Consider the following 10,818-nt stretch of genomic DNA (forward strand, 5'->3'; position numbering starts at 1 on the left):
GATGTAGAAGGATAAACTCAAGCAATATGATATAAACCCCATCTTTTTATCCTCGATGACAACAACAATACGTGCCTTGCTGCCCCTACTATCACTGGGAAAGGACACCTCAAGATTGAACCCAAAGCTAAGCACTTCTCTCATGGCAAGAAAGATCAATCTAGTAGACCAAACTAAACCGATAATTCGAAGAGACTTGCAAAGATATCAAATCATGCATATAAGAATTCAGAGAAGAACCAAATAATATTCATAGATAATCTTGATCATAAATCCACAATTCATCGGATCTCGGCAAACACACTGCAAAAGAGTATTACATCGAATAGATCTCCAAGAACATCAAGGAGAACTTTGTATTGAGAATCAAAGAGAGAGAAAAAGTCATCTAGATAATAACTATTGTCGGGGATATACCCCGCGATGTAACCCGGCCGGAAGTATAACCCGGCCGGACTTGGCGACTCACTAAGTGACCCGCCCGATCCTGGCGACTTATGGGTGACCTGGCAAGCGGATCGGAGGAGCGACAAGACTCGGGGGCCCAGGATGCTTAAGGCCCAGAAGGCCGGCTTACGTTATGATAGGTCGGCTTAAGAGGAAAGGCGTGAGGAGTATCTCCCTTACAAGGAATCAAGACCCGAACTTGAATCCGGCTTGTAGTACAAGATGGGCTAGTCCTACTAGGACTCCACATGTAACCCGCCCCTCTAACTTATATAAGGAGGGGCAGGGCTCCCCAAAGGGAGAGGCAAGAAGAAACAATATCTAGGGCTAGACACAAAGGGGGAGCCGGCTTACGGCAACTCTTCTCATGAGCATAATGAGACCTAGCCACAAATAGCATGTAGGGTTGTTACCGGATGATGTTTCCCGGGGCCCGAAACTGTCTAAATCCTTGTCTTGCGTGTTGCGTCTCTCATCCCGATCAACCCCTCTCAAGCTACCACATAGATGCGTTGGCCTCGCGACTAAGTCCTGGCACTAAGGACATCTGACGTGTTAATTCCATGATAGTTGGCGCCCACCGTGGGGCTCGCGCACGGTGGTGTTAAGTTCTTGGAGGGATTCTTCCCAGGGTTTTGAGAAGCTCGTGATCGTTCAGATGAAGAAGAGTTAGCACAAGATCGACTCCGAGTTCATCGGACGAGGTTAAAAGAAGGAAAAAATCCAGCGCAATAGTAAGTTGTCTTTCCAAGTTTTTTGCTACAGATGGAAAATTCTACGGCGAGACCTGGATAAGGTTTTGTTTGGATCTGCTATCGGTGTGGCTGCTATGCATCGCCGAGTCAGACAAGAATTCCTACAGCTACCGTATGCCACGTAGTACCAATCCGTATCAACGCGTGCGTGAGTGGGCTGGAATCAAGTCCAGAGGTCAACCACGACCCGGAAGAGGATAGGATTATGGGCACGGACTCCGTCGCTGCGCCTGGCCGGCTTTCACCTCGCACCTCTGCCTCCGGCCGGTCGCTGGCCCAGGTCGGCTCTCGCGTCTTCGTGCCTCGAGTGTTTGCCTCGGCAAATCCGCCTGCTACTGGTGCGTGCCTCTGAGCTGCCGCCTCTATTACTGTGGTGCGGCGGCCCTTTCAAATCCAGAAATAAGAGAAGGAGGGATGGACAAGCCTCCTCAGAGCTCGGTGACTCTCAGCCGTTGGATGCGATCTCTTGATGCGTTTTCGTCCGTTCGATCGAGAGGTGGGAGGATCTGGGCCGTCGGATCCGGAAGAAACACTATTGGAATGAATAGTAATGGCAACACATTGTAAATACCATGCCCCCACCAGGGCATTTCGGTCATTTCGCCTGGGGGGTATAAAATGGGGTCGCGCTCCTGTGGCGGAGACCTAGCTGCCGCCGCTTCCTCCCGCACGCCTCCTCCTCTCTCCCTTCCTCCCGTAGCCGCCTCCCTCCCTCCCGTGCGCCTCCTCTCCTCCCCCCGCCTCCCGCAACCACATCGCCGCCGCCACCACCCGCCTCCCCACTCGGACGAACCCCTCTCCTCTTCCCCCGCCTCGCCTCTCTCCCTTCCCCCGTCCAAACCCTAGGCCCGCGCCCGCCGGCCGCCGCCGCCGCCGCTCGCCCAGGCCATCCTCCCGCTGTGAAGGAAGCGGCCAGAGAGGAAGGGCGTCGCCAGGTGTGCATGTGCCTCCGCGGATTCGTGCCACGATTGCCGGAGGCGTGGGCGCCACGGGTCACCTCTCCAGATCGATGGAGGCCAAGGGCAAGGGCAAGGAGGAGGGGAGAAGAAGACCTTCGGCCAGCTGCGGGAAGCCGCCGCTGGCGTCCTCCGCGGCATCCACCGGCGCCGGTGGCGAGCAGAAGCGCAAGTGCCACGACCACACGCACTCCGAGAACGTCGCCGGTGGAAAGTACGGCGCCTCCGGTGGCCGCTGCCACTGCTCCAAGCGCAGGTTAGTAGTCTAGCAGATTCGATTCACCCAGGGATGGATTTCGTTGTTCCGTTCTTCGCCTGCTGGTGTTATCCATGTTGCTAAAGATTGAATGAATGGAACCGGCAGGAAGTCCCGGGTTCGGCGGATGACTCGTGTGCCGGCAATCAGCTCGAAGGCGGCGAAGATCCCCGCGGACGACTTCTCGTGGCGCAAGTACGGGCAGAAGCTGCCTGTGGAGAATGCCCTGGACTCAGCAGTTGACGTAACTCGGTTGAGCTGCGGTGCACTATATTTAGCTGATTTTATTGGGAAGGTGGGCACTTACCTGGAAAATAAAATGGCCTGGTTTATCCTGTATTATGGCCTGTCGTTGATAACTATTAGCTTACTATCAGGTCTGCACCATTCTAGATATCATCTTAACTTTTAACTTCTCCAAATGCAACATTGGATAACATAAATAGGATTTTTTTTGTCAAATTATGAAACTGTAATTAATAGGTTCACCTGAATATTGATCTGTTTTGTTATTTTAGGGAAGAGGTATGAAATTCTCAACTTAGAGGGAGCATACACAAGGTATTCCATGCTTCCCATTCTCCTCATGTAGCAAAGGAACATCCAACCTGTCATGTGTCGATCACTAAGTAATAAACAGGAATCTGATGTTGGAAATAAGCAACTAGATATCAAAGCAAAAGGATCACGGCTCCTCTTACAAATCAGTGAACTATTCTAATTCTGGACTCTTATGGCCTAGATATGCCAAGCAGTCGCAATTGCTGTTTTAGTCAAACTAAAAAAATATTAACTTTGCAGTGTAAGCAGACCCTTGAGCAAGAGAGCAACATTACTGCTAGCTTCCCTGTAAGTTCAGTATGTTTCTTAACTGAAAATATCATTCTGTTATCAAGTCATTCTCAATGTGTGCTGTTTCATTCTGGTGCCTGTAGGCTGCATTACAGGAGATGGATACGAAGTCCTCGGAGGAGGAATACAAAGCTCTACAAGGTGATGGAGCTGGAGATGTGTATTTCCAGTCTCTTGAAGAACGAATCATTAATATGAAGGTGTTCTGCCGATACTTTTCAGTTTGGTTGCTCCATGATTAATGCTAATTGATCTCTCTCTCTTTTTTCTTCTCATGGAGAAATACATATACGTTACTTAGAATAATGCCATGTGCAGTCTTAAGAAGCTAAACATCTTTCTCTGTAGTGAGTTTCTGAACTAGGCGGGATACCATGGTCCATGGGTGCAAGATAACTCATATATGGATTACCACGAGTCCAGTGCGTTTAAAGTATGTATATGCTTATATGCGTGGCTGCTGTTGGTACAACTTGACAACTCCATATAGAGGTATTAAACATTGAGAATCACAACATTTACCAATGAAATGACTAACCAACAAGGAACAAGTATAAGAAGAAAAGCTAAGTATTCTTTCCATTTGCTTCTTCCACCATTTGCATCTTTTGTAGTTAGCTTCAGAAACCAAAAATACAAAAATAGAATAAGGCCTCGCTTTTTATAATTTCATTTATTTTTGAATGCTAATTATATCAAAGGCATGCCTCCAAGAGGGTGAGAAGCTAGATGATGCTATTTATAAACGTTTTGCTCTCCACTGAGTTTATACAGATTCTATAAGAGGAGAGAAAGATCAGTTCGTCTTCTTGTATGATCGTCTCTCTCGGCAGTTTTAGGTTACAACTTACAAGCGTGTGTTTTAATGTACATGGTGTGGGCTACACAGATTTTCTTTGACGTGATGCAACTATGTTTGCTTACCCTTTTTCTTAAACTACAAACCGAAACACGTTTCATGCAACATTCGAACAGGTTGATTCTTTATTTGTTCACACAGTACATAGTGCCACCCGCCGCTAACTACAATTTGGACAGATTTTGCAGGGATGTATATATATGGTCATGTTTCACTGGGATCCTCAACTGTTCCAGTTCGTATTTAGCAGGATCACATGTTGACCAATGACTCAAATTAATTTTCTCACTGATCCAGTTAACTCAAGAACTTGTGACCCAGTTCTAGGACAACTGTGGACTAAGGTACGCTAGCTGCTTGCATCTTTCAGAGGATGTAATTAGAGCCAACTATATATGTGTTTTATCCTCTTAGAACTGTTAGTATCCACTTAGGGGAGAAGTGCAAGCAGAAGCAGATTTCAATTTGAATAAGTGTGCTAGAAAGTGTGTTGGCAAATATTTGGTGCACTGTGATCTAAAGGAACATTGTATAGGTTGTTACAAATCCACCATAAACAGCTTAGCGATTCATGGACGACTTCCGCAAGCACACTAGATGCCTGAGACCAGATAAAATTATCATTTTTAGATTGGTAGTAGTCCCCCTGGGATTATTGTGCACATTGCCAATTGGTGGTGGTCTTTGTTTTCAAGCAGAGGGTTGCTCTGTAGACATTACTGACTCTAATTTACTTTGGGATCCTGGTTTTTGCGTCTTGATTTTAGGGATGGAGGTTGATTTATCAGCGGTTACAGGCATGCATGCTTTATGGTGGCAAGCATTATGTATCATTGAAGACTTTCCATTTGTTCAAGTTCCTGATATGCTAATCGCTAACCTTTAGGCATTCATATATAAAAAGTGTCACCATACAAGAGAATTACATTTATGTGATGATCTTTGAGTTTGATTCGTGTGTTTTATTTTGTAGATTTGTTTGGAGAGTTCTGTCCATCCAAGCACCATGCGTATGTGGCCAGTGAGTTTACATTTGTGTAGAAAATTATTGCTACTAAAAGAAATGGAATTGTTTTCTTCATCCTTGTTTCAAACTAACTAATAAACTAGATGCTTGGAAGACTCTTTTCACTATATAGTTCATGTATGCACCTCTACTTGATAATCATAAATAGTTTGATCACACCATTCTTTCAAAAAATAAACAATCTACTAAAAACAACCAGCAGATGATGTATCTGAAGGCATTTCGTTTCAGGTGATATGTTCGTGACTTAATTTTGTGGCCTACACAACTAATGTAGAGGTTATATAAGTGTAGAACAGTGATTTAGGATATGATGTTTTTTAAATACCTTTCGCGAATGTTTGTTTGAACTCCGTTCCGAGACCACATACTTTAGGAAATTTTTCTTATGTTTCAACCAAATAAGCTCTCAAAGGATTACCAAGCACATGGACCATTCCGATTAAACTATTTGTTCTAGGTCACAATTGAAGTATTGATATGTTCTGCCCAACGTTCATTACACCGAGTCATGTATTTTTTTTTCTGAACATACATTATAGTTTCTAGAAATTTCTCCTCTGTTAGAGAAACATATAAATTCTTCTGTCTTTTTATTACATGATACAACCTAAGGAAATTGGAACGACTGATTTATGTGGGAAACTGATGGGCTAAAGCTCAAAAGCTCACACCTGGATGTTTTTTTGTCACACCTTCAAAATCGTGTAGAAGAAACGCTTACAAAAAGAAGAAAGAGACCTAGTTTGCCTTCCTTGCTGGCGTCCTTGTCATCTCCAACCCGCCCACGGGTATTGCAACTCCTTCCCATCTGGTTTCCTCCTATGAGATATTTTCTTCACTTGAGCTTTAGAAACATTTATTTAAGTGGTTACTGGTTGCTCCAGAAATTTGATATTAATATGATTTTGATATAGCCATGATGGCTCCTGTGTAGTTGTTTGGTTTGGTATTTGATTGTAAACTCTGGTTTGGTATTTTTAGTCGCATGTTTCAGTGGAAGAAAAAAAATAGTGTCAAAGTAGAATGCACATCGTTGTGGCATAGTCGACTATGTCGTATGAGAAGATTTGATCAGATGGTCCTTTTTTATTCTTTCTGATTTTCTATAGATAGTTGGGTTTTCGGATACAAATATAATTTTAGTAATCCCATGAGTTTTTGTCAACGTGTTCATTTCTTTTCTGCGTTTCCAGGCATGGAAGCACATTTTTCAGTGCTTTTTTGTTTAGCTCCATCCTATTTCTTACCACATGCTATATGTTGATTAATCATATATGTTTCTTGTGCAGGGTGCTCAAGGGGTTCGGTCAAGTCGGATGCCAGGCGGTGGCGCTTGATGCGGCGCTCCCCGCGTCGCCGCTGCTCATTCGCGGCTCCTCCTCCTCCCCAACGGATCGCGACTGAACCTTCCTCGTGCCAGCACCTCGTGGCCATGAAGGGTGGCTGAGCCATCAGGAGCGGCGGCGGCGGCCTGCTGCGGATGCTGCTGCGGCTCCCTCCTCTTCCTCGCCGGCTTCTACCTGCTTTGTGCCGACGCCATGTACATCGTGTCATCCCGGTGCTTCTGCTTTCCCGGGTCGCAACTCTTTGGTGTGCTCGACAAGGTCCGTCTTCTCCCAGTTTCTCTCTCTAATCCCCAGTGCTCACATCTGGTCTGCTCTTCCATGTGTACTTGCATGTGGCATTTTTTGCTATCTTCAGGTTGGGTGCCCAACATGACCATGATAGCTAGGTTGTTCCCCATGGTGTATGTGTATGTTCTTCTTGCTGCGTGCATACCTAATCTTCCGTCTTCTTTGTTTTGTTGGTTGGCTTTGCAGGCCAGGACACACATTCTGGAGAGCTCCTTGGTCAGTCCATCACGAGGTATGTAACTTCACTAAGATCATGCATGGTCCTTATAAGCTAGGGATTACACTTCTTCATATTAACTGTATTCGAGCCATGAGACACCACTTTTGTTGTTAGAATGATGCAATGCAATGATGATTCTGACATATGGATTTCGTATGAAGGCTTTTCCGTAAACAAATGAACACTGTAAATTTAGTTAATGTGTTTGTAGATGATCTTATTGGCTTGCCACGGTGTAATAGCAGATAACACCGACCCAATTTCAGTAAGTTGTAGTGCAGTTGCTTGGTTTGCTGCTGATTTGCTGCCTACTACAAGGCGATCGACAACCTTAAGGCCATTTTAGGTTATGTTAAGGAGGGTTCGCAGTGAAATGTATGATGGCCTGATATTTAATTTTATCATATCTTGGATAAACCATCAGTATAATCTTATGTGCCATAAATTCTGTTTTGTATTTTCTCTACTAATAAGGTTGCGTCTACAAGTTTGTGTACAACATTCTAATTAGTTAGAATTTCCTTGGATTTCATCGCGTCTCTTATAGCTCCAACATTTTTTTCCGGCCCATGGAAGTTTTAGACAAGTTCTTCTCTACAATTACAGAACCGGCAGCTACCGGATTCCTTTTGTGCTGCTGGAAAGGAGGCACATTGTTCCCATGCTCGTGCTCTATGGGTAGAAGCTGCAAATTTTGGAGGTCTTTTTCTATGGTTCATGTCTATCATAATCGCATCCTTCTTTTACGGTTTACATAGACATCTGATGTTCGCCTTTTCTTATATCAGGTATCAGACGAGGGTATTCGAAGACACCATGAATGGCAGCAGACTCTACCGCTTCCATTACAATGGTATTCGAAAAAGATACCACCTTGTGGCCTTTCCTGTTTCCTGTGACTACGACTTCCAACTCTTTAACTGGGATGGTGTCAAAAGAAATTCTGTAACTGGAACACAATAAAATAAATTGGTACAACTATATGGATTCCTTGGTAAGCTCATGATTCATCTGGCTAAGCAGTCTTAGTAGACTGCCAATGTTGTGTTATTAAGATGCAGGTTTCAATAACCTTCATGTTTGCGGCTAAAATAATGTAGTTATCTCGGTAGTCTAGGTAGATTGAAATAATTGTTTATCCTTGAAGCAAATCAACTAAACAACTGCCAGTAGATGATGAGGTGCCTTCTGCAAACAAAAAAGCTAAGCTCTAAGCGAGTATTTTTAGGCGACCTATCTTTTTCGGTGATTTGTTTAATCCTTCGTCTGCTCAATTGATGTGAACCACAAACCTTGCTCTGCTAAATTGATGTGAACCACAATCCTTGCTCTGCTCAATTGATCTTCCCAGCAAATCAATGAACATCTGCCCACAGGGACACAGTCAAAGGTGCGCCTGTCAACTTAATGGTTTTCATCCATAGTGCTTTGCCATTAGTTTTATTTTTATTGTTTTTCTCATTTTCCACTGTTGCCCATTCTTTCTAGCACCAGTATATACATCATGATTTTCTTTTTATGTAATTGTTATTTATACTTGAAGCAAGGTATCTGAAGACCTGATGGGAAATGAGGAGGTGCCCTTTGCAACTAAAAAGACTAAGTTGGAGACCAAGTGCCTTTAGGCAACGCGCCCTTTTGGTTCGTTTGTTCGGTACTTTTTTTGCTAATTTACTGCTCCCTGTGGTATATATGTTTTGATTTTTGTTTGGAATTCTATTTCTGCAGGATCGTAGCGTATTAGTTGCGGATGTGCAGAAAATGCTGATTTAGCGGATGGATTGCCTTTTCCATCTGGGGTCGCTTTTGTTGCGACCTGTCGCTTATAATAGAGTGATCCGTTTTGCTGATCCTGGCCAAGTGGAGTCTACTGTCTGTCAATGTCCAAATGCTGCAGTCAGTAGTTAGTGTGACATGGATCTTGACTAATGTATCCCATCAGTTTAGCCGTGTGTTGCTAGCTGATGTGAAAGTATGTGTGATTACCATACTTATTATGATTATGGATGTTGCTACATGTTTCATTAGCTAAATTTTACCTACGCATTCTGCCTGTGGATGCCATTTCCTCTGTTCTTGTATGTGTTTTATACATGCTTCAGATTTGGATCATATAAAATGCCCTTTTGGGAATGACTGAGGTAAGTTTCACTGGCATCTTATAAGAGTATCAAGCAGGACATACATGCCATTAACTCTCATGTCAGTAGTTCCATTCACAAAATGTCATGCTTGCCTTGCATTTGATATATAATTGCCTTAGCAATTGCAATGACACTGGCAAATATTATCTTATCCCAGACAGCGGCAATGCTCTACATTTAGTGTATCCTCAATGTATGATTATTTCTCTCTGGGAGCACTGATAGGTCTGCTTGGCCGCTGGGACAATACGCTGGACCAGGCACCATGCGCCAGGGCGCACTTCCGGTCTAGTTCTTATTCTGTACGAGGCCACACCTCGTGCACCCTTGTGCCTGCTAATGAAGGTATGAGTAAAAGAGATTAGTATGGCCGGTTGGAAGAAAAGTCAGAAGATCTGGGTGTTTGTTGTTTAAAAAAAAGGGCGTGACGGCGTATCTAGCCGCATGTACTGTGAGCGGCCACTAGGCCAATGAAAACTGTTGTCACTACTGTCGTTGCTGCATCCCACACAAGGCCAAGTACTGATAGTATTTTTCTCTGTTCAAAGGTTAAAAATCGCAGTACAAGACATCCTGGACAGATTCTAGTGGACATTTTATGTCTGTTGTTCAAATATATCAGGTGATATCTATCCATTTAAGTTTATTTTATTAAACATATTGTTTACATTAAAGAACAAATACACTGGTCTATGGTATTTTTTCGCAGGACCATTATTTATTACAAAGGTGTCACAAAAGAACGTACGCCAATATTATTTTTGCGCTAGCATGTTCGTGCCGTGTTCTGGACGGATGCGTGAGCAAGTCGCCGCCCTCGCTACATCAACGCACGCAACGGACTCATCGTCTGCGCCCGTGGCCGACTCACTCGCGTCCTTGCCATTTCCAACACCCTGGCCGACTCGTCTGCGTCCTTGCCGTTTCCAGCCGCTGCGGCCGACTCTTTTGTCCGCGCCGGCTTACAACGCCAGTGCCGACCTTCCCCGGACGCACCAGCTTATAAAAACTGCGGCCGGTTCACCCGTGAGTGATTTCAGTTTCACCATAAGATGTCATCAACTCCATGGCGGATTATTTCCAGCCTAACATATCAGGTGATATCCATCTAAGATTATTTTATTAGCGCAAAAAGCAATCACTTTGGTATGTACATCTTTATGTGCAGGACAATGATTCATCATAAAGATGGTGTAATGCCATATTCATGGAGTGTGCGGTAGCATAATCATGCAACGGCATCGGCGACCGCTTACTATTCAACAGGTGGGTGCAAGCCGCCGCCTCTGCGGTCTGATCTACATCAACGCGCCAGCCGATTCACACGTCTGTGCCGGCTTACAATGTGACGGCCGACTTACCTGTCCACCCCCGTGGCCGACTCGGCGTCCGAGTGGCTTACTGCTCCTGCGGTTGACTTGCTCGTCCGCACCGGCTTACAACACTGCGGCCGACTCATCTGTCCACTCCCGTGGCCGACTCACCCGTCATTGATTTCAACCTTACCGCAGTGATCATCAACTCTGCGACGGATTAATTCCGGCTCAACACATCAGGTGAAATCCATCCAGTATATTTTTATTATATATTGCTTTCTTTAAAAGAGCAATTACTCTGCCTTGCAAGTTCTCCAGTGCAGGACAAGTTATGTCACTGAGATGTTGA

General features: G+C 44.5%; 1 protein-coding gene across 8 annotated transcripts; it reads left to right on the plus strand.

Annotated features, from left to right (window-relative positions):
* The first annotated feature begins 1,939 nt into the window (after positions 1-1,939).
* LOC119323131 (probable WRKY transcription factor 15) lies at positions 1,940-9,073 on the plus strand. 8 transcript variants are annotated; one of them, XR_005156151.1, is made up of 12 exons: positions 2,580-2,709; positions 2,933-2,975; positions 3,350-3,466; positions 3,615-3,758; positions 4,305-4,469; positions 5,099-5,146; positions 5,864-5,943; positions 6,445-6,759; positions 6,976-7,021; positions 7,616-7,709; positions 7,798-8,650; positions 8,738-9,073. XR_005156151.1 is itself a non-coding variant. In XM_037596713.1 (10 exons), exons 1-5 carry the CDS (start codon positions 2,212-2,214, stop codon positions 4,386-4,388), a joined length of 639 nt encoding a protein of 212 aa, XP_037452610.1. In that variant the 5' UTR covers positions 1,944-2,211; the 3' UTR covers positions 4,389-4,469; positions 6,445-6,759; positions 6,976-7,021; positions 7,616-7,709; positions 7,798-8,650; positions 8,738-9,073. The 8 variants fall into 8 exon arrangements, 4 of the variants coding, with proteins under 4 accessions (XP_037452631.1, XP_037452610.1, XP_037452625.1 ...); XR_005156154.1 differs by having other exon boundaries at positions 5,099-5,135; XR_005156155.1 differs by lacking the exon at positions 5,864-5,943.
* Positions 9,074-10,818: the final 1,745 nt, after the last annotated feature.

Source organism: Triticum dicoccoides, chromosome 1B (assembly GCF_002162155.2).
Source record: "Triticum dicoccoides isolate Atlit2015 ecotype Zavitan chromosome 1B, WEW_v2.0, whole genome shotgun sequence".
Taxonomy (NCBI): Eukaryota; Viridiplantae; Streptophyta; class Magnoliopsida; order Poales; family Poaceae; genus Triticum; species Triticum dicoccoides.

What these genes read in the sequence shown, in the direction of transcription:
- LOC119323131 (XM_037596713.1), top strand. Translation starts at nt 2,212, where the DNA reads ATGGAGGCCAAGGGCAAGGGCAAGGAGGAGGGGAGAAGAAGACCTTCG. An exon ending in TGCCACTGCTCCAAGCGCAG is followed by an intron (nt 2,415 to 2,522) that starts GTTAGTAGTCTA and finishes TGGAACCGGCAG; the next exon opens with GAAGTCCCGGGTTCGGCGGA. An exon ending in AACGAATCATTAATATGAAG is followed by an intron (nt 3,467 to 4,304) that starts GTGTTCTGCCGA and finishes CAATTTGGACAG; the next exon opens with ATTTTGCAGGGATGTATATA.